Consider the following 27731-nt stretch of genomic DNA (forward strand, 5'->3'; position numbering starts at 1 on the left):
TTCCGACAAGCTCAAAAAAAAAAAAAAGGAAAGAAAAGAAAAAAAACTAGACCAATATAGTTTTTTNTTGGCTTAAACTAGCAAATGAGAGTGAGTGTTACAAGCATTAAACAACAACAACAAACAACAAACTTCGACATTTTTTTTACTACATAATCTCCTAATATTAATTTAAAAGTTTGATAATTTAGTAAAAGTTTACTGTCAAAGTGAGATGAATACTTCTGATTGACTCTTCTATTCCAGTTCATTAGTATATCTTCGAGTTGGTTGATTCGAAAGAAAGAATGTATAGGTATAAATATACACCTATATTTCTATGTAGAGGTATAAATATAATCCTTCACCAACTCGGCAGCCCATTGTGTGAACAATGGAGGAGTGGCGGCGGCTTACCAGTGAGCCGCCACCAATTGAAGGATTTAGGGTTTAGGGTTTAGGATTTACGGAGGAGAAGTGGTGGCCATCCGCCGCCGACATACCTTCTTTGAAGGAGAACGGAGAGGTGACTACCCGCTGCCGCCATACTAGCGTCGATCGGGAAGGAAAAGTGGCGGCCGTTCGCAGGTTTTGATCGAAGAGTAATAGCCGACCAGCACCACCGCCATGTCGTCATCGAACGAGACGGAGAGTTGGCCGTCCGCCGTCCGCTGCCATCGCTGTGCCGTCTCCGATCGAAAAGGAGAAGCGGTGATCACCACGTAATACCTAAGAAAAAGGAAAAAGAAAATAAAACAACAAAAAATGCTTAAAACACTACTCCCAGTATTAGGTTCCAGAATAGAAGTGTAGGAAATGAAACATTACCTGCTGTACTCATATAATAAAAGCACCAACAATTTGGCCATCTAATTTAGCTTGACAATAGAAATTTTCATTCAGATTCTACTCAGCTATAGCAATTTGGGAATTAATCAAACGATCATCACCATGCCAACCGTCATCAAGATTGCTCTCAACTTCAAAAGTACAAACAAGAGTTCTCTAAGCTAGATTTGTCCGTGCCAATTCAGTATAAGCAGCAACAGGAATCGTATATGTATATTTAACCTCACATAGCTCCCGCTAGATAGATAGCACAAATGATTACATACACAAATGATTACGCCACTTCAAACATGACTCGGCCCAACCCGACCTCACCACATTTCAAACGTGACTCAGCCCACTTGGCCTCTCACCACAGAGCAGGATGCTCGTTCATTTAAGCCAACAAAAAGGAGGCAACGAGGAACCGAAGAAAGCGAGTTGCAATTGAAACAGACTCCCTGAATTGAGCGAAGATGTCGATGATATTGTCGAGGCCTCGTGGACTTGGGGAATCTTATCAAGGAGACTCAAACTGAAGCAAGATATTTGGATATTTCGAAACTTGTGCATGTATTGAGAGAGGCTAACCAAGCTGCTGACTGGTTAGCTCATTATGGTCGAACAAAGAATTTATTTTTTTACAAGGGTTCACGATTACTTAATATGGATATTATGGGCGTTTTTTTCTCGCTCCAATCTATGTACTGCAATTCGGCCATAGGCTGATTTGAATTAAAGCTCTGTTTGAAAAAAAAAAAAAGAAGAAAGAAAGAGGAATCAAGAATTTTATCTATCAACCGAAGTTCTTGTACTGGTTCCCTCGAAGAAATGTGAGTTGATGCACCTGGAAAAAAAAAGGAAACATAACCCAAATTTCCTTTTATGAGATGCAACAACACAAATAATAAATGTAGGTGAGCTTACTGACCATTCACACAAAAAACTGCAGCGATTGAAGCTGCTTGATGTGATTGGCTAATTAACCACCAGCTTAAATTCCTTTTTTTCCCCTTTTTTAAAATCCAATGTCCTCACTAAATCAGCTAATTATACCAAATTTTCCGCACAAAATTAACTAAACCTATCCTACTACTACTACAACTACTACTAATAATAATAATAATAACAACAACAATAATAACTAAGAAAGGAAGAAATATTGAGATTACCTTCAAAAGTAAAAAAAGGCCACAAAAGCTAAACTATTAACATTAAGACATACCAATCTCTCATAACGATGAAGAACTACAGATCCATTATTCTGAATATGATTTGTGAGAATATAACCACAGCAAATACATAAATCACTATCAATCAAACTAAAGTCCTACAGTATTTCTCTGCATAACCTCTGATTCCAACTGCAACAAAGCTCATAGATTTTTTAAAAAATCCTTTTTTTTGAAAGCACAATGCTGAGACAGAAGCTCGTAGATGTACCACAAGAAGAACAACCGGAGACGTAGATCAAACAAGAACTTGGGTGTTCAAAAGGTGTCCTCCTCGATCTCGTCGTCCTCTTCGCGAGAGTGGGGGCGAGCGCGGCTCGGATCCGAACGTAGAGCGAGGACGAGTGGGGTCTAGGGTTCGGCGTTGGGAACACGAGGGAAGCAAGGAGAGAGGGAGCGCCTGAGGGAGAGGGCAGGGAAACCCTAGAAATGGCCACCACGGCACCACCTCGTCTTCGTCCTCGTCGTCGTCGTCGTCGTCCTCGCGAGAGAGCGGAGCGCCGGGACCAAAAGTCGGCCGAGCGCGGTGAGAGAGAGGGGATACGAGAGAGAGAGAGCGCCGTCGAGCGAACGAGTAATAGGGTTTAGGGTTTCGTCCGGGACTCTTTTCAAATTGACACTTAAAAGTAGGGAAAATTTCAAATACCATCCTGGGGTTTCATACTTTCTCATCTTAGTACCCTATAGTTTAAAGTGTATTAATTTAGCACCATCTGATTTCATTTTTATCCTTTTATTATCGATTCAATTAATTTTTTTTATTAAATCAGTGACAAAGTTAAAACTAAAGAGTACTACAAAAGTAAATATTCGATAAGTCTAGGTGGGATATCTGAAGTTTTTTGTATATAATTTAATGAAATATTAACGGAAAAGCTGACGAAAAGATAAAAATAAAATCATAGGACACTAACTTGATATACTTTAAACCACAGAATACTAAAGTAAGAAAGTGTGAAACCACAGGGTGGTATTTGAAGTTTACTTAAAAATTTTCTCCCCCCGCCCGCCCCATTTGGTTCGAAAATAAAACAGGAATAACAAAAGTTATCCCCGTTATCCAGCCAAACAGGATATTTTTAGGCTGGAATATTTTATCTCGGTCAAATATTACTATTTCCGACAATTCCGGAATAACTTGGAATTTACTATTCCACCATTTTACAGCAGAATAGTGTTATTCTATTCTAAGGTTTAATTTCAAATTTTATTAAGATTATAAATTGGAATTAAAACTAAATTACATAATTTATGAGTATAAGGGGGCCAATACTCATAAAAGTATAGTCGCCGGACTCTATATTTACCTTACGATCAAGAGGTTATAAATTTGACAATTTTTAACGGTCGGTATGGGATACTTGCTAGTTTAATAGTGTAAAAGAAACGGAATTTGTTGAATTTTTGCTAGAAAATTCTATTCACTACAAAGATAAAGATCAATAACTCCGATCTTGAATTGAAGGACCCGATCATTCTTTTTTAGGACGTCATTCGATTTTTACCGTTTATTTTATGCCAACTTGATGGACTTTATTATGATTTCGAAAATTTACGAAATTTATTTTCTAGAAGTTTTAAATACTCTAGATCATATTTAACGGAGTGGATCGTCGATTCGGAAGCTCCATCATTGAAAACAACTTATGAGTACGAGGGCTCCAATACTCATAATAGTATAGTAGCCATGGCCTATATATATATATATATATTGTGAAATCAAAATTAAAAAAAATGTAAGTTGATAACCAAATGTTAGATTCAATTTAGAATTTTACTAATTGGTTGAAAAATTTTTCACCGACTGCGGTGATATGATTTGAAAAAAAAAAAAAAAATCTGCAGAAAGAGCGTGGGGCATAATTTTCGCACATAATGCGAGTGTGCTCTTAGGTTGCGTTTGGTTCAGGTATAAATAAGAACTGCTAGTTTCAGGGATAGGTACAAGTTCAGGTATAACCATGAACTAGACCAATTTTACGTTTGAATGAAAATTGAGTTATTCCTAGAAATAAGATAAATAGTATTTCGATGGTTAGATTGGAACAAGAGGAATAAGAGTTATAATTTGAAATTAAAATTATATTATGTAATTAGTTAACATCAAAATATTACTTAAAAATAAATAAAAAATTAATTATTAATAATTAATTATAAATAATAATAATAATTATTNATTAATTATAAATAATAAATTAATTAATTATTTAATTATTAAAATAATAAATAATGATTTAAATATATTAATTAGATTAATTAATAATTTACTGTCATTAAAATTAAATCTAAATTTTAATTAACCTTGTTCTCATAAAGGAATAAGTTTGTTCTACGAAACAGGTTGAACAGCAGGTCCAGCTTTATACCAGCTTGTTCCAGATTTTCGAAAACTACTGTTCCTGGAAACCAAACATACCGTTTGGGAACGAAGGGGGGAAACAAGAGCTTATTCCCCCCTTGTTCCCGAACCAAACGCTACCTTACCGTTTCGCATGATTTTCCTGAAGTGCATCGTGCAGTATTCGTGAAGTATAAATTATATAGCTGAGGGTCCATGCAATTTTTAAGTTAAAGTGATGGCAAATTTGATGACTATCTGATTTATACTTTTTTTGTTTCAATTTGTGCGGAAAAATTTTGGGTGACCTTGTGGTAAGCAACAATTATACTAAAAAAAAAAAAAATGATCAGTTTGGAGATTTCAAGCCAGATTCTGGTTGGCAATAATAAAAAATATTCTACTGTTCTATGGAAAATACCGATGCAGGACTCAATATTTGAGATTTTATGCATCTGTTGGTTGCAATTGAGTGTATGGCAAAACAAAGGATGGTGCTCTTCCGGTCTGAGCAGATTCCTCTTGCTTGCTAAAGTTTAATTGAAATAATTTTCCTTATAAGCGACACTCGATGAACACTAAGGTCAGATGAATCAAGAAAAATATATGAGAAAACTTCAAAAAATCCCCCTATAGTTTCGTAGTTTCTCACTCTGCCCCTCTGTGGTTTCTTTTTTCTCTTTTTCTTATCAATTTTATTATTTTTTTTTCTTAAATCAGTGATAAAGTTAAAATTAAAGGATACTAAAATGAATATTTGATAAATCTAGATGGGTATCTGAAGCTTTTTCTATATAATTTAATGAAATATTAACGAAAAAGCTACCGAAAAGATAAAAACGAAATCACAGAGGAGCAAATTAATACATTTTAAACCACAGGAGGCAAAGTGAGAAACTACAAAACCACAGGGAGGGCTTTTGAAGTTTTCCCAAAATATATAAAAGTAGTGACGCAAAGAAATGGACAATCTGTGGGCTCAAATGGTTTACCGGGCAATGATGATACATAATCAATAAAATAGGGCAAGTTTGATGGCCTTACAGCAACAGTTGCGCCTGTTGTTAGCTGAAAAAATGTGCATTGAATATGTAATGGAAAGAATGAAAGGGAAAGAATGCAAGTGGTTTTGCTGTTTGAACTCATTTGTTTTTTTTTTTTTTTTAAACCATTTGAAACCACTGATTATTCATTTCTGTATCACTACTTTTATATTATTTTTTATTTATATTTCTTTTTGTCCTATATCTGTTGATTTCGTACGCTGAATCTTTGTATTCATTGAATGTTACTGATAATAATAGGAAAACTTCAAAAAAAACCCCTATAGTTTCGTAGTTTCTCACTTTGTCTCCCTGTGGTTTAAAATGTATCAAATTGTCCCCATGTGGTTTTGTTTTTATCTTTTGATAGCTTTTTTGTTAATATTTTAATAAATTATATACAAAAAACTTCAGATACCCATCTAGATTTATCAAATATTCACTTTAGTACCCTTTAATTTTAACTTTATCACTGATTTAAGAAAAAAAATAATGAAATTGATAAAAAAAAATAGAAAAAAAGAAACCACTAGGAAACAAATTGATATATTTTAAACCACAGAAGGGCAAAGTGAGAAACTACGAAACTACAGGGGTTTTTTTTTGAAGTTTTCCCGATAATTTATAAACAAACAAAAGTGGTGGGGCTATTTAACTATATTCTCATTATAGTTCAAAAGGGCAGAGAAATCGGACCTAATAGCCCTGCAAATAGCATTCTGTTTAAATTTGGGGTTACATCCTGCCACGTTTCTTTAGGCCCTATTTCTCTGATTAAAATTGAGTGAAAATTTTGATATATTTGGTGTCCAAATAATGATGCATTTGATTTTCTAGGCACATTTGCAAATTATCTTTGCAGAAAGTAGGGCAAGTTTGATGCCCTCTTGGGGCTGCAGCAGCGTCTATTATTGAGTAGGAAAATGCTGAAATTTTAAACAGCGTCTATTATTGAGTAGGAAAATGCTGAAATTTTAAACCAGTATTTCGCAGAGTTGGTGATCGATAAACGCGAATAAATCGTGCTTACCTATGTTGCCAAATAATGCTGAAAATGAAAATATTGCAATCTAAGATCCCGTCTACTTTCATGCTCTTTTTTTCCCTATATTAGTGTAATTATTTCGTTGTTGAGGACCGATGATGATAGGGAAATAAATATAGACCAAATTTGATGGCTGTGATATCAAGATGCAGGGTATTTTACGGTAACGAAAGTATACTTACGAAAGAATTTCTATGTAGGCTCATAGAATATGCATCCTTACTTCCAAGTTTGCGCAAATTCTTTTCTTCATTTATTATTGTTTTTGCTGGTCCTCCAGCTTGGTTTGATGGTTTCTTTTTTTGTGAATTACATCGGAATTGAGTATTTGGGCTAAGGCGCAGATGATATAGAAGCCTCTTTGCGGTACTCGCATCTTTGCATTCTGCATCTTCAGTTGAAGATTGTTATCCCGATTGTTGGTTGATAAAAAGTATGGCAGAATGGCCGGCCTTCTGGCAACCTCTGCAACTGCTGGACATTATCGAGAATTAGCAGATATTTCCATCGTGATATGAAGAGGTCCTACTTTGTTGGAATAGATAAACAATTTGCTTGCACGGTACATATCTGAGCCTTATACGTTTCTTCCGTCGTGAATTGTTTTGCATTTTGCCCCGACGAATAAATTGCACAGCTTTTGTTTTTTTTTTTTTTTTTTTTTTTTCATCTCAAAAATAGGAATTCCCTACTTTTTGTCTAATTTGTATTACTAAAATTTAGAATTTTTTTAGGAACACATTTTGCCTACTAATTCTTAGTAAAGTTCTTTATTTTTTTCCCCTTCACATTCTTGGGCCTTCTATTTTTGAGATGAAAAAAAAAAAAAGAAGGGTTTTCGATCGAATTCTATTTTTGTTTTGTGGCTATTGTTTCCTTTTGTTTTGTGCATTTTCTGGACTGATATCATTGAGTAATTAAATTAAATGACTGCTGAAGGCCACTGATGATAGAGAAATAAATATAGAGCAAGTTTGATGGCCTAGAGGCATCTCTTGGTTCTATCTACATTTTCTAAACTTTTATCTTTTGTGTTTTGGCGGCAGCTATTCCTATTATTGCCATTTTCTTCTTATGCAAATGTTTTCACTTTTGTATATCTCAATGATTTATGGAGGGTTGTACAATCAGAGATTATATTTGTTTCTGCTTCTTAGCCTTGCCTCTTTCTTTACATTACTTTGCAGTTACTGGTGTTGAGTTTTCTACTTATGTTATTATGGTTCTTATATAATAAAAAATAATAACATTAATAGTTATAATAATTTACTGTTATATTTTTTTTCCACCGCATCGCGCAGGGCCCTTAACTAGTATATATTATTACTTAGCAAGCGAGCACAATCATGGCGCAGAGAGATAAGAGGTGCCTACCCAAAGATTTCTTTCTTTCTTTCTTTCTTATTTTGTGTCCTCCTGCTCCTCCAGCATGCTCCTCTCCGACGACCCTACCATAATAATAGACATTATTATTATTTACATGGACTGTATAATTATTTCTGTATGATTTCATGTAAAAAATAAAACAAGTCCACTAGTTTCCGTGCCACAGATTTCTGTTGCAAGGTAAACATCAAGAATGACAAGTCCCTGAGCAGATCGAATTTTGAGTGGAAAATGAAATGAATTGGCCCCATTTGAACTCTCTCTTATTCACACCGCCACTTATCTATATATCTCGTAGATAGAAGTGGTCCACGATGCTAAAATGTATGTGTAAAAATTATCATTACCAATTGCCTCTTACTCCCCAAAGACTCGGTTTGGTTATCACTCCAACGGACTCGTCCGGTAGAGTTGTCCAAAAGAATGATTCACATCCACTCTGGGTTTTAACTACACCGGAAGAACGAAAGCGTGCGAGTAACTAGAAGCAGCAGCTGATGAGGGTTGATCAGTAAACCTGCATGTGCAAGTAATCAGAAGCAAGCAACATCTGTGGAGAAAAGAAAACACTTATTAGTGCTGCTGCAAGAACCGATCATTTTCTCGTGCTCAAAACTGACCTGAATTCCACAACCAATGGAGCTAAAGCATGGAGTTGAGGCTACTAAACAGAGAGAGATGCGAAACATAAAGACCTATTCACTTAATGCAAGCTGATCAAACGGTGCCCCGCAATTATATGTGCACAACATCAGAGTAATGCTATTGTCTCCGACGAGCAAGTCTTAAAAGAGAAGGATATGATACATTGATCTTCCAACAAGCCCTATAATAAAGTATAAATATTTTTCAAGGAATTGAATAGTTTCGAGGTTAGAACTGTACAAGTTTGACCAATATACAATAGATGATGAGTTCAAGATCCTAGAAGCACATTTTCATGTACTAACGACAAATTAATACAGGTTCCTCAACAGGCCAAATGACCATCCGAACTCATTAAAATAAATCAAATTTCTTGAATTCGGGACAGAATAAGGTACTAATAATTGGATTTTTTTTTTTTTTTTTTTTTTTTTTTTTTNGGTTTGTGTAGGGCCCAATGTGAGGAGTCGAATAATATTGTTGGGCAAAGTATTTGGGCCCATGGAAGAGTTTTTTTTTTTTGAGAAAGAGGTAACACGCTACCCACTTCATTCATTGGAAATATGAACTAGGCTACAGGGGTGAGACAGCAAAGGCATCGGGGGGCGAAAAAAAAAAAAATCTGCTTAAACCAAGGTCCGCCTTGCTGGATTAAGTAGGTCCCACTCCTTCGTCAGCTGCTTAAACATGTGAACTACTTGCGTAGGATTCGGATGGATACTTCTGAAAATGGTATCATTTCTAGCTTTTCAAATGGACCACCAGCATCCTACTAATTCAGAGAGACAGCTTCTCGTCGTGTGTCCACCTGACCTAATCCTCTACGTTGCCCAGACTTGATTTACATCGCTCCCCTGATCCCTGGCCTGAATGTCGTCCACCCCCGTCACGATAATGAACTTAGTAAAGACACACTTCGTGAATAGGTGATCCACGGATTCGTCATCCGCTCAACAAAGAACGCAATGGACATTTCCCACCCACCCACGCTTCACAAGTAGATCAATTGTAGGGAGTCTCTTTTTATGAACGAGCCAACAGAACACTTTGACTTTCAAGGGAATATAGAGTTTCCATATCATATTTAAGCCTGAATCCCTTGTTTCCCCATCTATCAACGCTAGATAAGTTGATTTCACCGAGAAGAGTCCGTTAGGGCTCCACCGCCAAGTTTACTCGTCCGGACATTGAAGGATAGTTAAATGGGATATCCTATCCTTAAGCTCTGCAACGTCATCATTAATTCCTGCAAGGATTTTGGGGTCAGTGCCGAAGATCCTATTCCAGTTCCAACCATCACTTGTAAGGACATCGCTGACTTTCAACTTGTTTCGGTTATATGCCTGGTAGATCTTTGGAAACACTCCGCCTAGTGTGGTTTCCCCACACCAACGATCTAACCAAAAATCGGTAGAGCACCCGTTACCTAGTTTGTAGTTGGAGCTCCATTTGAAAATTGTTTTGAGGCTAAGTACTCCCTTTCACCAGTACGACTCGGGCCTAAAAGAACTGCCTTCCATTAAAGGTCTCCTCCTTTGGTAGTAGATATCTCGGATTACCCTATTCTATTGCAGCTGCGGTGCCGTATGGAACTTCCACCACCATTTGGTCAAAAGGGCACAGTTCATGGTCCCAACGGGGCCCATGGAAGAGTTAATTAGCTGGTCTGAGACATTTGAAGACTAAAGTGTTACTTGATTGAATAATATTGGATAGTCGATTTAAAATGATCTATAGTTTAGATAAATTTTATACGTTTTTATCTATAAAACGATAAATTGCTTGTTTTGTCCTCAAATTATGAGGCGGGTGAGACTTCCGTCTTTAAACTTTATTTGTTATAATTTTTGGGTTGAATTTTCGAAAGCAATCAAGCCTTATAAACCAACCTAGTCCACTAACTATTAATACATAGCTAATAGGGAGATAATGTAGTAGTGTTGTAATTGATGGTGCGTCAATAATTAAGATATCACATTAGTTTGTGCATCAATGATGCGTGAAAATTTAGTCAACTATATTAGGACTTGGTTGTAATAATTTTACAAGTTTGAGCCAGAAACTATAATATATCAAAATTTGAGGACTAAAGTGTTACTTGATTCATAGTTTGAGGAGCAAGCGTGCAATTTAGCCCCTATAAAATATCTTCTCCCTCCTCTCTCTGCGTCTCTCTCATGTCCACAAACACACACTCTCTCTCTCTCTCTCTCTCTCTCTCTCTCATACCCAATCCATAAACCCTCCTAAAACCCCTCTGAAGCATTCTCCTTCTCCCCTCCCCCTCCCCTGTACTCTGTAGCGAAACCCTAGTTTCGCTCCATCCATGGCCGCGGCCAGGTCCCCTCTCCCCCCAGTCTCGCTCCCCGACCTCCTCTTCTCCGGATCCCCTTCTCGCCCCAGGGTTTGGTGGAGGCTCCCGGCGCCCAAATGCCCTCGCCGCCCCTCGACAGGGATCCGCACCAGCGCGTTCTACACCGAGGGCCCCCCCGCCGCGGTGGCGCCGCGCAAGGAGAGGGCGGAGCCGGAGGCGGACGAGATCGCGCTCCTCAATGAACGGATCCGGCGGGAGCACGGCCGCCGCGAGGCGGCGAGGGCGGCGACGCCACCCATGGACGCCGCCGAGGCGGAGGAGTACATAAGCATGGTGAAGGAGCAGCAGCAGAGGGGGCTACAGAAGCTTCGGGGGGGCGACGGTGAAGGGAAAGGTATAGGAGGGTTAGGGTACCGGGTGGATCCCTACGTGCTCCGGCCGGGGGACTACGTCGTGCACAAGAAGGTTGGGATTGGGAAATTTGCGGCGATTAAGTATGATGTGCCCAAGGATTCGTCGTCGGGGCCGATCGAGTACGTGTTTATTGAGTACGCAGATGGGATGGCGAAGCTTCCTGTTAAGCAGGCGAGTCGCGTGCTCTACCGATACAATCTGTGAGTCGCTGAAACCATTCCTTCCTATTTAACATCGTTTAAGTAGCTGCATTGTAATAGCTGATGAAGAGGAAGCAATTCTCTGTTTGAATTTATTAGCTGCATTGTAAGTAGCTGCCTTTTAATAGAGCTACGTGAAATAAATCGGTAATTTAGTAAAAAATTTATTCAATTTATGTGATTCTCTATATTAAGTATAGCCAACATCACCTGCCAAATCGTTTGCATTTCAACTAAAAAATCATAACAAATTTTGGATCGGTTTGAGACAAACAAAATGTGAAGCTGAAATTGAAGCAATTGAAACTCCAAGGGCTAATGAAGATTGAAGAATGGTGAAGGTGTAGTAGGGGTGGTGTCTAAATAAAGCCTCTCTTGTTGTAATTTCTTTCTTTCTTTTTTTTTTTTGGGTAATTTTGTTCGTAGATGTAGAGATTTGCTGCAAGCATTACTGAATTTCCAGATGTCAAACTTTCTCTATCTGTTAGTCAGTTAATGTTATATCTTGCATGGCGGATTTTCTGTATGTATAGTTTAACGTACTGTCCAATCTTTTAATCTTGGAAAAAAAAACATATATATTGACTATTTATTCAGGTTATTGTTTTTGCAGGCCAAACGAAACAAAAAAGCCACGGGCCTTGAGCAAGTTGAATGACCCTAGCACATGGGAGAGGAGAAGGATAAAGGGGAAGATTGCTGTACAGAAAATGGTTGTTGACTTGATGGAGCTATACTTGCATAGGTTAAAACAGAAAAGGCCCCCATACCCGGAGAATCCGGCCGTGGCTGAATTCGCTGCTCAATTTCCTTATGAGCCTACTCCTGATCAGAAGCAGGTTTATTACTGCTTGACAATTATCTTCTCACTACCGGGGTTGTACTGTGTAGAATTCCGGCTTCTAATGTTTATGCATTTCAAACTGATGGTTCATAGTTTATTGATCTACTAGCTTTACTTAAGTTGACATATAATGGAGGTGATCATTTTACAAATTTTTTTTTTCCTTTTCAGTATGCTAACTATTTTTTCATGCTGCTGGTTTCTGTATAACTATATACATTTATCATCGGTTTGTTTTATTGATAAGGTGTCATAGGTACTGCAGATGCATATTTGTATCATATCTGCACATAATTTACATTGCACTTCATGAGATTCTAATATGAGTTTGATCCTTGCTGGGCAGGCTTTTATTGATGTTGAGAAGGATCTTACGGAAAGAGAGACACCGATGGATAGATTGATTTGTGGTGATGTTGGGTTTGGCAAAACTGAAGTTGCATTGCGTGCCATCTATTGTGTCGTCTCTGCTGGGAAGCAAGCTATGGTTCTTGCACCGACTATTGTCCTGGCTAAGCAACATTTTGATGTAATTTCTGAGCGCTTCTCTGGATATCCTCATATAAAGGTTGGTCTGCTGAGCAGGTTTCAGGTACGCCACTGTGCTAGATAGGTTCACATGTTATACTTCATGAGAATGCAGTTTTTCGAATATGCTCTATTTGCAAATTTCTTCAAGTTACCTAATTATTTATCGTGCATTTTCTGTTATCAGCTCAAATAATCATAAGTTTTCATGATTTGCTTGTGTGAAATTTCCTACTTTCTGAAGCTAAAACTGATTAATTTTCTTCCAGAAAAAGGTTTTGTTATTTTGCCAAACTTTAACACATTGCCAAACTTTAACACATTTTGTTTACCTATCAAATTATTCAGCACCTCTATCTTGCGTAATCATGTAAACCAGTTTGAAATCATTGTATGTCTTACCTGATTTGTATGATAAAAAAGTTGCTGCATTCTCACTTCATTAGTTGTTCTATAGTACACACTTTTAGTTTAATGGCTTCCTTGTTCTTCAAATTACATTTTCTTGTTATCAGGTTGTTTTTTTATCCGTCTTAGTAAGATGCACTTTACTCTGCAGACAAAGTCGCAAAAAGAAGAATATCTTTCAATGATAAAGAAGGGCCGTTTGGATATTATCGTTGGAACTCATGCTCTTCTTGGGAACCGAGTGGTCTATAGCAATCTGGGTCTGCTTGTTGTCGATGAGGAGCAGGTTGTTTCTAGTATTGTCAAATATTGTATTTGTCAGATTACTTTGACTGTTGAATTGAATAATCAATTCTCTAAAATTCTATGTGAGCCACATAATAAGTTAATGTACCTACGAACTATATGTTCTTCTTCAGTATGAAACTATGAATCCAGTCAATGTCGAGTTGGACAGAGAATGAGCTAGAAAATTTCATGATTCTTTCTTGTGAAACACATTTTTACAATTTTAACCTCTCATCATGCATCTAGTAACTCGTTTAAATAGAAACTAGGAACAATCATGCGTCTGATATGCTTTTGTTAAATTGCATCTTTATGTAGCTTGCTGCGTGTATCATTGATCAGGTTCTTTTATGCGTGATTTTGAACTTTCATGTTGTCGCACACTTTGTCTTTTTTTGCCCTTTAGATCATTCCCTATCATTGTCTTCTGAATTTACAATATCTCTCTTGCATGTGCCAAGGCTTAAGCTGAGGTAGGGATAGAAATTGCGAATCTTATGTAGTTTTGCTAGTAATTTTTCTTCTAGGAAGCGGTCCATTTGTTGTTGTCTTCTTTACTAAAGACCAAAGAAGTGTCCTAGTCCTACTAATATCTCACTTAGGGCTTAACTGGTTTACTCATAGTATTTCATTTGACAGAGGTTTGGCGTGAAACAGAAGGAAAAGATAGCATCATTCAAGACTTCTGTCGATGTCCTCACCCTCTCTGCAACACCTATTCCTCGAACTCTTTACCTAGCATTGACTGGATTTCGTGATGCTAGGTAATACCTCCTTGTTGATTAGTTCTTGGTTACATTAACATACATAGTTACATACTATTACGGTTTAACTGGTGGAAAGAGTGCATAATTTTCATGCAGCAGGACTTTCGCTATTGACATGCTTGTATTCTTGCACTAATCAAGTATTTGATCTTGTTTCTCGACTTCAACTTTTGACAGAAGTATATTTTTCTTCTGTCAGCTTAATTTCTACGCCTCCTCCGGAGAGGGTTCCAATAAAAACCCATTTGTCAGCTTATAGTAAGGAAAAGGTTTTACAAGCTATCAAATTTGAGCTGGATCGTGGTGGTCAAGTGTTCTATGTTTTACCCCGGATTAAAGGCAAGTTTCAAGTTCATTTGGATTACAATTTACATCATTCATAATCCAATGCGTATATAGGTGCTAGAAACAAAACTAAAATCGTAAGGGAAGCAAGTTTTATATTGGTTTTTCTCTTAGCTGAGTATTGTGCTTTAAATATGAATCTTTTACCAGTGAAATCAGTTTCCTAGATTCTTATTTCCAGAATGGAAAAGGCAGAAAACTGCCATGGTCTATGTGCAAATCTGCATTCCTCTAATTCAAAGAATTAAAAAAGGCAAATAGGGAGACTAATCATGTATTCTACTGTCTTGATAATTAGTGTAGCTATCAAAATAAGATGAAACAAAACAAAAGAAATTAACATACATTTGTGAAGAGGTTTGTGAGCTACATTCTGCATGGAATCATTAAAAGGACTAGATAAGGTTAACGTGTTTACCCTAGTTTGAAGATAACAGGATTTACAATGCATTTTGTTTCTTCTTTTTTCATAGCTTCTTAATTTTGCTATATTCTTGTAACAGGGCTGGAAGAAGTAAAGGAATTTCTAGAGCAATCATTCCCGAACATAGCAATTGCAATTGCTCATGGAAAGGTTGTTAGCTAACGCCAGATATAGTTTATGGGCTTTCCTGTATATCTCCGCTATCTCTGAATGGAATACCATAGTAGCCACTACTATTCCACATTACCTATTTCTATCTCATGCTGCCTTTGATCCTGACCCTTTTTCAATTTGTAAAATTTGCTCTATTAATTAGCAAAATTTGCTATCATCTATATAGAGTTATCTTTTTTAGAAAAATCTAATTATTTTATCACATGTTTTTTTGTAATTGAAATTTAAAAACAATTATGCTATACCAACCTTTTCACACGTTCTATGACTTCACTATTAGGCAGTGTCTAATTGACAGATAGATATGATTCATGAGTTCAAGAGAGAGAGAGAGGGAGAGAGAGAGAGAGAGACCTATCAAATGTACGAGTTGTTGAAAGTTTGTAAAAAAGGCGGAAAGTTGGGTGTAGTATCACTTTTTCAAACTAGCACATATGGATTGTTGATAATTATTTGTAATAATTATTTCTCAGGAGCTGCACCTCTGGCCAGTGGCCAATGATTGCTGGAATAACTCTTGGTGAGATTTTCTGTAATATCTAGGTCCTTATGTACTCCACCCGAGATTGCATTTTAGGATTAGAATTCATTAATCAGGGCCGGATTATTGCATATAAAATATTAAATTTTTGGTCAGTAAACTACTTAAATTTAAGCTATGTTCTGAATATTCTTACTCTTCTTATTTGATTGGCAAATTTTGCAGCAATACTCGAAGCAGCTTGAAGAAACAATGGAAAACTTTGCTCTGGGAGAAATTAAAATTCTTATTTGCACAAACATAGTTGAAAGTGGACTTGACATTCAGAATGCTAACACCATTATCATTCAGGATGTTCACCAATTCGGGCTTGCTCAGTTGTATCAGGTAGCCTTCTTCTTCATTTCATTCTTTTATCATCTGTTTACCTTAATATCATTTGCTTAGACTGCCATCAATTGACTACATAACAATTAATATTTGCTTGTAAGTGAAGGAGAAATAGTAGCTTAATGAAGACATATTAGAGTGGAATATCATTAGGACATTAGCATAAGAACATCATTGTTGCATAATATACCAGATTTTGATTCAGCAACTTGGCATCAAATATAATCTTTATTAGGTATTTACTAATATATATACTTATCTTTTTCTTATTTTTTATTTTCTCCTTTTTGTTGTTTGGGCGGTTTGTACTTGAGGTGAATATATTACTCTAAACTTAAAAGAAATTCCTTCCGATAGTTTCTGGTATATGTTTCAGAAGGTTGGTATTGAAACTGTGCTGTGCCTTTATTATGGAGAAGTTGGGTTTTCATATGACCCATACTAAAGTTAATACTCATTGGCTATTATCGATCAAAATTTTCTCATGTAATACTACTGTTATTATAGTTGCTAATGGATTGAGCCTTCACTCAATGAATGCTTAAAGACAATCATACAAGTTTGATATAATAGGAGTTTTCATTTAGTAATATAGGTATCTCCATGCAGTTAAAGATCAATATTGAATTCTCAGATCTTTAATTCCTGCTCCTGAAATCACTTTGTTTATGAATATTTTAAAACTGCAGGGCAACAAAAATCTAAGAAGTCCTATTTTAGTCTCTAGTTTTTATTTCTAGCTCCACTTTGTGCGACCTCTAAGAACTCTGTAACTTTTTGCCACATTGTGATAATAAAGATGCCTCTGATGGATCATATGATGACACTGTTGCTTTAATACCTGTTTGTTTCTGTTTCTCTTTTTGTTATTTATTGATATGAAGTTTCTTAATAGCTGCGTGGGAGGGTGGGACGAGCAGACAAAGAAGCTTTTGCATATTTGTTCTACCCTGACAAATCATTGCTCTCTGATCAAGCATTGGTATGTTTCCTGCTTCGTCTCTGTTATGTTCTTTATATGACAGTTTTAGAAATATCCTTTCACTATTCCGAAAAGGTGACTTGCCTCTGAACTTTTCACTTCTTTGGGCCCTTAGCTTCCTCTTGTGTTGCAATGTCATCCCTGACCTTTTTAACTGTGTTTCAAATACGCTAAAGCAAGCAGCCATTTCATAGTCGTAAATTTACAGGAAAACTTAGACTCTTGTCACAGTCAGGGATGAAATTTTTGTATACGAGAAAGGTCACAGACCAAGTCACCATACCAGGATAGTACAGGGACTATCCATATAAAATTTTTGTTGGGAATGAAATTCGTATAGTGAAGTTTTTATTGAAACTTATCAGCTGTTATTTGTGAAGATTGTTTATCTGTTTTTGCTTGTAGTTTTGATTTTTTTAACTTAACCTAGTTGGTTATTATGCATTTTCTTCTTCTGTCTCTAGGAGAGATTAGCTGCTGTTGAAGAATATGGAGAACTAGGCCAAGGTTTCCATCTTGCAGAAAGGGATATGGGTATAAGAGGATTTGGAAATATTTTTGGTGAGCAGCAGACTGGTGATATTGGAAATGTTGGCATCGATCTTTTCTTCGAAATGCTGTTTGAGAGCTTATCAGAGGTATTTATAGTCCTCTTTTCTCACTTATTTGACTTGTTATTTTAGTCCTCGTGATTAATATTATTCCAGTCAAATGCATATGCATGATGTCACTTTTAGTTGGCTCATTCCTTTTTTTTTTTTCCAGCTTTCCTCATACATAAAAATTGCTGCATATATATGATGCATGGATTATTTCTTTTGACGTTTGACTAGTTTTACTTTCTTACCTTCAAATGTATAACAGTTCCCTTCATAGTATGATAACACAAGCTTCTTTGTTATTATTAAGTTGCATGATACATGGATTTGTTCTTGTCGGACAATTTCTTTACAAGTTGATGAGCAATAATTGGCTATAAACAACCAATGCATTTTTGTTTCTTATATAACTCTGAAAATTCTGAGCTTGCTTCTATTGTATCTTCAGGTTGAAGAACATCGCCTTGCATCAATTCCTTACAAAAAAGTTCAGGTGCTAATTACAGTTAGTTTCTTTGATGTAATATGCATTTGTTGATGGTATGAATAGTGCAAATGATAATGTTAACATGATTCAGTTTTACCTCTAATTGTTGTGATGTATCTTTCTGTGTAGCTTGATATAGATATTACTCCGCACCTCTCTTCAGAGTACATAAACTATCTTGAAAACCCTCTCAAGATAATTAATGAAGCTGAGAAAGCTGCAGAGAAGGACATGTGGAGCTTAATGCAATTCACAGACAATCTGCGTCGACAATATGGAAAGGAACCTCGGTCAATGGAGGTATGAAAAGATTAATCTCTTACAGTTGCTAAAGACCTACATTTTAGGAAATAATATACTAAAGTCTGATGTTTTCATCCATTTTCAGGTACTGCTTAAAAAGCTTTATACACGGCGAATGGCTGGAGATCTTGGTATCCGTAACATATATGCCTCCGGCAAGGTGGTCGTCATGACCACAAACATGAGCAAGAAGGTGTTTAAGCTCATGAAAGATTCGATGGCATCAGATATACACCGGAATTGTTTAACTTTCTCAGGGAGTGAAATTAAGGTATGCTTTTTGCGTTGTACTAAGGTCAATATTTACCATCACTTTCCAACTTTAGATGAGATCGTCTTTGAGAGATAGCCCAGCACGATAGTGAATATCCGTGAGGTCTTTAAATTTTCGCATTTTAGGGCAGAGGGCTTCAATTTGAAATTAAACAGTTTTATTGGTTGACTCTGTTGTTGGAGGATTTCACCCTTGCAGTCCCAAAATTTTCTTTCAGAGAAATGTGTTTTAAACGTAAATGTTAAATATAATGAGGTGGTCTAACACAACATACTTTTTTATTAGGCTGAACTTCTTCTGGAGCTACCAAGAGAACAACTCCTTAACTGGATTTTCCAGTGCTTAGCGGAGCTCTATGCTGCGTTGCCGGCTCTTGTGAAGTATTAGTATTCTCTCCCAAAGGACTTACATGAAAAATTTCCCGTCTCCCACTGAGAATGCAGTTGGCTGGTGCATGCCGAAAAAGGAGAATGACAAGCTCAGGCTTTTCGATCTATAAACTTACAAAGGAAAGTTGCAACGCATTACTCACTCAAGATATCTTTATCGATCATAATAGATCGTAAATGAGAGTCATAGCAATGTAATCTTGTTGATAGTGCCAACACTGGTATGTATCTTACCTTCTCTTCTTAACTATTTGCTTCTTTCCGTCCTAACCTTGTTTTCTATTCTTCTTTTAGGAACTCGTCGAAGGAAACTGGTGTCCTTAGCCTGGATTCGCTCGCACAACAACAGTCTCCAGCTAGTTCTGGTGCGGCATGTTTACTAATTTCATAAACTTTCAGATATTAATAGAGCCTAACATAATGTCACATTATTTAGAGTACACGAAGAGGTTAGTATCTATAAATCTCATAAGAAGCAGGCTAAAAAATAGCAGTAGGTAAAGATGTATGGATCTGACCTGCACTATGGCCTCTTAGGATGACTATCCAACTTTTAGATGTTTTGATTTTGATAATTAACCTTCTAGTTTGTTGTATTGAGTCATTTGATAGCACTTCGATCACTGAATTTAAGCACATGGTTTCTAAAATGGATGTTGTTGTCCTCAATCTCTGCTTCGTAACACTAAATAGCCCTGATGAAATGAGGTGCTTGGTTTATTTCCGGGCGCTCAGATTCGTGGATTCCAGAGAGCCTACTCTCGAGTTAGCGAGAGACCAGGCTCCTGGGTTTCTTGAGAGCTTTCTGTTTGGTCAAAAATTGGACGCTTGATATGGTTCTGGATGTCCGGACCTGTGAACTAGTTTCTGTTTGACCAGAAGCAAAACCTGGCGCAAACAGAAAAACTGGGCATACGGTTTTCCAAACTCAGCTCTCTATCCAGAAATTAGGCTTAACAAATTGGGCGCAAGCAGGAAATCAGGCGCTCTGATTTCCTGTTGAAGCAGGAAATCAACTCAAAAATGCAAAATCAAAAAGAGGTGAAATCTTAAATTGATCAAGCCAAAACATTCAACAAAATAAGCAGTTTAACATGGTGCAAATAACATGGTATAAGTCCTGTTTCAAACATATTTGCCAATTGATCTCTATGTGCTGAAAAGCACAGTAAGATATACTATTAAGAAGTTGAGGATTCAAGTCCCAACATGTCTAATTTTCTTCTTGAAGCATCAAACTTGGCATCAGCAAATGTAACATTGTGTTTGCATGTTGTGAAGGTAATCATTGCTAGAATACATGTCAATTATACTATAATGAGATGATTCAACACATTGCATGACTGGCTAATGCTACTTTCAAATAGTTTACTGGAGACAGATGAGGAATTTGTTACCAACGGTGCCAATGCCAATGAATCATTCTTTTTTCATTTTCTTCCGTGGTCACGAATCCACCATTCTAGCTTTGAAGTGACTTGAGTCTTGATGAATCTTCCTTTATCTGTTGCTTAAAGCCTGGATTGATCTACAAGAGCAAATCAATGGTGATGAATCTTCCTGTTCTGAATATATGTGTTGTTGTGATGACCTCTTGCATAGTCATATTACAATATATCAAGTTTGAAGTGCTTGTCGGCACGGGCTGTATCCACCGTGCCGTACCGTGCCAACAAGATACCGGCACGATATAGACTCCGTACCGATGGCACAGCTCAAAACCCTCTATTCTTTAAATTAGTAAGTAATTTTTTCAATAAAATTCAAAAGGATAAAAAGGCATAATAAATAGTTAGAATATTTTGTTGCTAAAGAAAATAAATATTTCATGTTACTATGTGTCGGCACACAAGAATTTTTTTGGCCGGCACGCATCGGCACGACCCCGTGCCACGACATTTAAATCCTTCCAATATATGCAATATAAGGATGGGTCTTGGTTGGAAGTTTTAACAAGTACCTTTTCGGATATTTTAGTTTTGCGAATTTTATATTATTTGGATTTGGAGCATACCTGGGACCAAAATTTCTTAACTCTTATTCGGGAAATTGAGAAAGATGGTCTCTTCATTGATTGCTCCCGCCTTTTGCGGCTCTAGTTGAATTGTTGTGAATATTGTTTCATCCGAAAGTACGATTGTCAAGGTTAGTAAAAGTTTGAGTGCTTTTAATTTTTCCTTTCTAGAGCCTTTTCTTCTTGATTTTACCTGGCTGCGAAAGTTTTATTTTTGGGTACTTTCATTACACTGTTAGCCAGTTTATAACTACTACTCTACATGAAACATAATTTCAAAATTAGTTCATTGTTTTCCATGAATGTCACTAGATAGCCAGACAGCTAATTACTCTTACCCTTTACTGTGGCTTGAAATTGACAATCGAACTGCAAATCTCATAAAATTAGAGCTTGATAGGTGTAGAAATGTCCCTCATTTATCTCCCCTTTGTGATTCACATTCTCCATCAGTGACCTTCAGATTTTAGGCTTGAGTCTCGATTAGTGACTAGTGTCTCACTGTGGCTCTCTTTGGAATGTCTTCATAGAGGATGCTGCATATCAATAAAAATTTGTCACAAAATCCAGTAAGGGCTGTTTGGTTGGATGTGATTATAAATATAGTATAGCTAGAGAGGCATGTTATTGAAAATGTAGCAGCCATATATAGCATTTTGTTTGGCTTGATATAATAGAAAATGTTGTAACTATAAATAATTTGTTTGGTTACATGTGTTTGGGAATTTTTGTTTACAAATTCTACCATTTTATATGTAGGATGGTGAGGTTATTTCGGGATGTGGAAGAATAAAATATTTTTTGTTTGAAAGGTAATTAGCAAGGTAAGCAGTAAGCTTATCTTTAGTTCGAAATTACTTCTTTTAATTGCAGCAGTAAAAATTGCAGCCAATTTAGACGTAGTCCCAATTGTTGTTGTTGTTGATCATTCCTGTGCAATTCCAACTATAGCAGGTGGATATAAATGCGTCAAATTAAATATTGTATTTGAATTTGCATATAATTACAGCTGCAGTGCTATTATAACCACAAACAACTATAAAGTCTCTCAGCGCGTGTTTGCTTCACCGAAAGTGGAGAGCGTGTTTGCTTCACTGAAAGTGGAGAGCGGTGAAATGATATTCAATCGTAAATTATTGTTTTCGTTGTTTGGTTCACTATAATTTTATTTTTGGTCGTACTGAAACTTCTTAAAATACCTCTGGTATGAAGACAATTACAAAAAAAAAAAAGAAAAGAAAAAATAATAAAATATTGAAGATGAAAAGTTTTAGCTATTGCTTTATTTATTTTTTATCAAATAACGGCAATAATATAGGAGAGTGATTATTATAATCTTGTTATAATAATAATTACAAAAAAAAAAAAGAAAAGAAAAAATAATAAAATATTGAAGATGAAAAGTTTTAGCTATTGCTTTATTTATTTTTTATCAAATAAATAAATAGGAGGATTAGAGGAATTTTAGTTTCATATTTAAAAATAATATTTATTGGAATTTTAATTTATTCAAAAGTCTATTTTAAATTTGAGCTTCAACTCCAGTGAAAGGAATAGTTACTGCAAGCAAATCACTTATCAACTTAAAATTTTAAGAAATAAAATATAAAGTATTTAAAAATTAAAATGAAAAAGTGAAAAAAAAGAAGAAGAGAATATTTACAGAGTTGATGTAATTTAGCCAATGGCATCAACTTCCGCGTCCTTGTCAGAGATTTGCTCGTTCATCCTCTGCCAACATTTTGAAGTCTCCTCCTCCTTCAACTGTTCTACTGTCTTCTTCAGCCCCCCATTCTTCTTCTCCCTCCTCCTCCCTCCCTCTCAAGGGAAGTCTTCTCTCAAAACTAGACAGGGGGAGAGAGGCAGAGAGGCAGAAGAAAAGAGTGGAATGGCGGCCGTTGTGTTCTTCCACATCTTCGTGTTCCTGTCCCTCTTCCCCTTCTCCCTCTACCACCTCGTCTCCTCCACCTTCTCCTTCCTCAAATCCCCTCCTCTTTCTTCTTCCTCTTCCTCTTCTGCATATTCGGCTCGCCTCTACTACCCTCTCCCACTCCCCCACCACCCCCGCCTCCGCCACCTCCCCCCCCTCCACCTCGCCTCCTCTCCTCCTCCTCGCCCTCCTCCTCCTCCCCTTCCTCCCTCCCCGCTCCATGTCCATGTCCTCCCTCCCTCTCCCTCCAACCCCTCCCTCCCTCTCCTCTTCCTCCTCTCCTCCTCCTCCCTACCTCCACCTCCACCCCCACTCCCCTCCCCCTCTTCCTCCTCCTCTCCCTCGCCCTCGCCTCCTCTCCCGCTCCTCTCTCGGCCTCGCCGCCTCCTTCCCCGCCTCCGATCTCCAGTCCCGCCTCGCCCTCTCTCCTCGTCCTCGCCGCGCCGCCCGCCGCCGCCCTCGCCTCGCCCTCTCTCCCGCCTCTTCTCGCCGAGCTCGCCCTCGCCGCCTCCCTCGCCTTGCCGCCCTCTGGTCCCTCCACTCCGTCCTCGCCCTCTACGTCGACGCCTTCGTCCCCGCCGGCTGCCACCGCCTCCTCCCCCCCGCCGCCGCGCGCCGCCACCCGTGCGACCTCGACGCCGCCGCGCCCGCGCCGCCGCCATCCTCGACCTCTCCTTCTCCCTCCACGCCGCCCTCGTCGCCCTCATCGTCCTCGCCGTCTACGCCGCCGCCGCCTCCTCCTCCTCCTCCTCCTCCTCCGCTTCGGGGATCACCAGGAGGAACAATGGCGGCTCCTACGAGGCGCTCCCCACGTCGTCCTCCTCCTCCGCCGCCGACCTCGACCATGTCCAGATGAAGGCCCTCTCCAAGAGCTCCGCGCAGGCCTGAATTCGAAGCTCATCCAAGTACGTCTCTGTCTCTCTTTTTATCGCTATCATTCGAATCTGTTTGGTGGGCTCGAATACTGGCAAATTTGATGGGATCGACATCTATAGCTGTAAAAAAAAAAGAAAAAAAAAAGACCTTTATATACTTTTTCTGATGGTGAATGATAGATTAGGCTCCTTCATCATGGATCTATGCATTGTATTACGAGTATCCTTCATGCTTTTCTGCGCTGTGGTTATGCTTTTTTGGTCTGTGGTGAGTTCGATCCGAGTACTTCTTCCTCTTATTGCCGAAAAAAAAGAGATCTTTTTGTACTTTTCATATGGAGAAGGATAGATTGGGGCCCTTTTATATAGATCTATGCATTGCAGTGCAAGTATGTGTAATGCTAGTTCGGATTTTTCATACTTTTCTGTTCTGTGCTATGGTTATGCTTCTTCATCGGTTGAACTAGGAGTTTGAGCTGTGTTTTTTGCGATTCTTTTTTAGCGTCTGAAGTGAAATTCTTGCAACTTCTTTTTCTTTTTTTTTTGCTGCTGGAAAGAAATTTTCCTGCTTCTGCTTCTGCTTGAATATGGATGCTTTAGTAGGGTTTACTTCTTAGATACACTAATTTGGTAGGAACAATAAGTTCTCTTTGTGCATTTGATTCGGGTCGTGTTACTCGATGAAATGGCTTGGCATACCTCAAATGTTTAACCTGAGGAGGCGGCTGTCCTTGTGATATGATGTTGTGAGTTATAAGATAACTGCATTGTTGGTTTTATATTCTTATACATATCTGATAAAAGCGGTGATCTGTGTGAATCGTATATTGAATACATGCAGTTGTTACAGTAGTGTGGTTAAGCTGTAACAACTGACGAAAGCTATACAATATTTTTATCTATTTTAATTACTATGCAATCAGAGTTCCATCTTATGCTTTATACAAATTGAATTACTAACAAGTGTTGTAGTCTAATATGTGTTAACAAAGTCAAATTGCTTTGTGTAAAATGGCTCATATAGTCATATATGCAAGTATAATTACTTCAGGATCTGTCCAATATGAATTCTCTTGGTAAATAGATTGTTTTTGGACTACGTTGCTAAATTTAGTTCTAAGTTGCTTTTCAATTTACTACATTCTTATGTAACAAATATTTGCGGAATAGATTTCCATATTCTCACTTAACAAACTAGTCTCTACTTATATAATATTATGCTCTCTATCTAATCTTCTGAACTCCCTGTTGAGTTTCCAATAGATTCATTGCCAATTGTTGCTTACGCTTCGACAATAATTTTCTCTCTCACGTAATAATCTAAAGCTTGAAGTATGATCTAGTGCAGCATGGCAGCAGTTCGTATGCATACTGCCTTAAAACCTGCACTAGTCTCATATATGTCTAGCTTCAACAAATGTACTTAAATCTCAACCATGAAGCATTTTGTTCTTGATTCATTTATCATTTTGCTTCTTAGCACTCATTGTCTAACGTCGGATAGTAGTATTCCGAATCTTTTGAATCTCCACTCGTTACGCAAGTAGAGGTACTGGGTAAATAAAACTGCTACTACATTAACCAAAAACAAATAACCAATATACATTTCCTCCGTGATAGATTAATCTTGCTTATTCAAAATTGGAAGTGGCAGAAATACCTTAGAATTGAGTTGGCAGGGCTTTTCTAATCGAAGATGAGGGGTATGATCTCCGTATCCCCCAAGGTCCCCCGTGTTGGAGGCCTTGAAGGGAGACGAAGAACAAACACCTCAATGTAGTGTGAAGTGAGATGAGGAATAGAAAGGGGGGCTTACATAAATTTTTGTTTTCCTAACTTCTTTGCTGCTGTAACTCTGTCTCCGTGGGCTTATATAGAAGTTTCTGTCCCACTGTTTTTGAACTATTTTGAGTTGACGGAATCTTGCATATTTTTTAGTGGCATTATTTTGGTTCTTCCCAATCTCTTCTCCACTTGTATCATGCTATGGAATATATCTAGTTGTACTTTATTTTTGTGATACATTTTTGCCTAACACATTGTCCAGATAAGAGCAAGTTCTAAGAATAAAGTATGAGATTTAGGTTCACTATTTTTGATAAACTGTATAGTGTGAAGGCCATTGATCTGATATTAATGGTAGAAGGCCATGTAAAACTATGTTAGAAGTGAACATCATTTGATTAGGTTTTCAGGGCCATAAATAGTAAGTAATGAAATTTACTCTAATAGATTAGAGTGATCAAATGGTGTTCACTTATAATAGATTAGAGCCATCAACATGTAAAACTATGTTATGTGACATGATACTCTTTGATGATCTTTTATAGTTTATAGGGTGAACATCACGTCTATGTGAGTATTCGTTTCATTAGTAAATGGTATGGTGATTGATAGAGAGATAAATAGTGAAGGTTTTGATTTGGGAGAATTAGATATGGGGAAACCCAAGATTGTGATATTAGCTGAACTTATCAGATTTCAGGCCAAATGCACTGTAAGCATCATTCAGTGTATATATATATATATATATATATATATATATATATATATATATATATATATATATATTTTAAACTGCTTCTTTGGCCCATTTCTCTTCCTTGTAAGCTAGATGTTCTATAGCTTTTTTTCTTGTCAAACGCTTAAATTTTTCTTCACTAAGTCGAAAAAATGTTTCAAGAGGCACAAAGCTTACATTTTACTAGTTGCAGTATAGCTTATTAATTATATACAACGCTTGGTTTATATTTAATAGGTTCCATGAAAATGCTAAAGCAATATGGTTGTAGCACGAGGACAGGTTAGTGAGAAATAGGATGTGACAAATGCTAAAATTATTTCTGGATTGTGTCTTACCATATTGATCTTTTGGTGACATGGTAACAGTGCTACAATTTCAAGAAGTTCTAAATTCAATTCTTATATTTGCCATTTTATGCCATTAGCTTTTGTCTGTTATTTTGTTGTCTCTTATTCATGTTTGTTTCAGTCAATGCACGTCGTATGGTTCACCTGATCTTCACCATACACTTGGATAGAGTGTTAGAACTAATCATAAAACATTTTACGTCGTATCGATCTTTTGAGCAATAAGCTAAACATAATTTTACTATATTTAAGGGGTTATTGGCAAAACGAATGTAGAGGTCTCAAATCCATATATGATTTTGAATGCAGTTGACTTCATGAAAGGATTAATATTCTTGATTGGACAAGAAACTATATCAGAAAAATAGGGAATATTTAGAGATGAGGAGATTAAGTGTTGGTATAAAGCTGATCTTTATCTGGTTGCAAGGTTGGTTATTGGCAGTGTTTAAAAAAGCCCAAGGCGCACTTAGGCGCAAAGGGCTATTGGAGCCTAAGCGCAAGGCGCACTTAGGCGCAAAGGGCTGTTGGAGCCTAGGCGCAAGGCACAAGGCGCAGGCGCGCGCCCGAGAGAGGTCAAGCGCACACTGTCATAGAATTTTGAAATAAGCAAATAATCAAGAAGAGTCTTACTATACTTTCTAATAATTATTAAGTAGCACTAAATATACTCTATAAAATCATATTATCACAATAAATATTCTATAATTACCCAAATAATTACGTTTCCAAAAGAAAAAAAAAATTAAGAAAAGAAAACAAGCCAAACAACATATATGATAATTTTGAAAAAGAAAATAACATAGATAAAAGTAAAGAACTGTCTGCCGCGAACGAACCGGCCCCGCCGTAGGTTGTTTCTAAGGCGAGTGGTCATTTATGGTAGAGATAAAATTTGTTTATGTTTTATTTTGAAATCAGGATTATAGGTTCA

General features: G+C 37.2%; 1 protein-coding gene, 2 long non-coding RNA genes and 1 pseudogene across 4 annotated transcripts; 2 read left to right on the forward strand and 2 right to left on the reverse strand.

Moving 5' to 3' along the window:
* LOC109723607 lies at window positions 211–2633 on the reverse strand. Its single transcript, XR_002219711.1, has 2 exons — window positions 2251–2633; window positions 211–708 (listed from the first exon to the last, which is right to left on the reverse strand). It is a non-coding gene; the product is annotated as an uncharacterized LOC109723607 (long non-coding RNA).
* Window positions 6578–8923, reverse strand: LOC109723241. 2 transcript variants are annotated; one of them, XR_002219657.1, is made up of 3 exons: window positions 8199–8923; window positions 7840–7913; window positions 6578–6936 (listed from the first exon to the last, which is right to left on the reverse strand). It is a non-coding gene; the product is annotated as an uncharacterized LOC109723241 (long non-coding RNA). The 2 variants fall into 2 exon arrangements; XR_002219658.1 differs by having other exon boundaries at window positions 6578–6939.
* LOC109723240 (ATP-dependent DNA helicase At3g02060, chloroplastic-like) lies at window positions 10688–19776 on the forward strand. Its single transcript, XM_020251546.1, has 15 exons — window positions 10688–11424; window positions 12038–12263; window positions 12615–12860; window positions 13356–13490; window positions 14132–14256; window positions 14459–14598; window positions 15108–15178; window positions 15909–16070; window positions 16969–17055; window positions 17520–17693; window positions 18103–18147; window positions 18271–18441; window positions 18530–18715; window positions 19004–19328; window positions 19402–19776. Exons 1-14 carry the CDS (start codon window positions 10823–10825, stop codon window positions 19103–19105), a joined length of 2472 nt encoding a protein of 823 aa, XP_020107135.1. The 5' UTR covers window positions 10688–10822; the 3' UTR covers window positions 19106–19328; window positions 19402–19776.
* LOC109722919 lies at window positions 22806–24344 on the forward strand (annotated as a pseudogene).

This window comes from Ananas comosus, linkage group 17, assembly GCF_001540865.1.
Source record: "Ananas comosus cultivar F153 linkage group 17, ASM154086v1, whole genome shotgun sequence".
Classification (NCBI taxonomy): Eukaryota; Viridiplantae; Streptophyta; class Magnoliopsida; order Poales; family Bromeliaceae; genus Ananas; species Ananas comosus.

Coding starts and splice junctions, on each gene's coding strand:
- LOC109723240 (XM_020251546.1), top strand. CDS start 10,823: ATGGCCGCGGCCAGGTCCCCTCTCCCCCCAGTCTCGCTCCCCGACCTC. Junction 12,264..12,614: donor CTACTCCTGATCAGAAGCAG/GTTTATTACTGC, acceptor CTTGCTGGGCAG/GCTTTTATTGATGTTGAGAA. Junction 12,861..13,355: donor GTCTGCTGAGCAGGTTTCAG/GTACGCCACTGT, acceptor TTTACTCTGCAG/ACAAAGTCGCAAAAAGAAGA.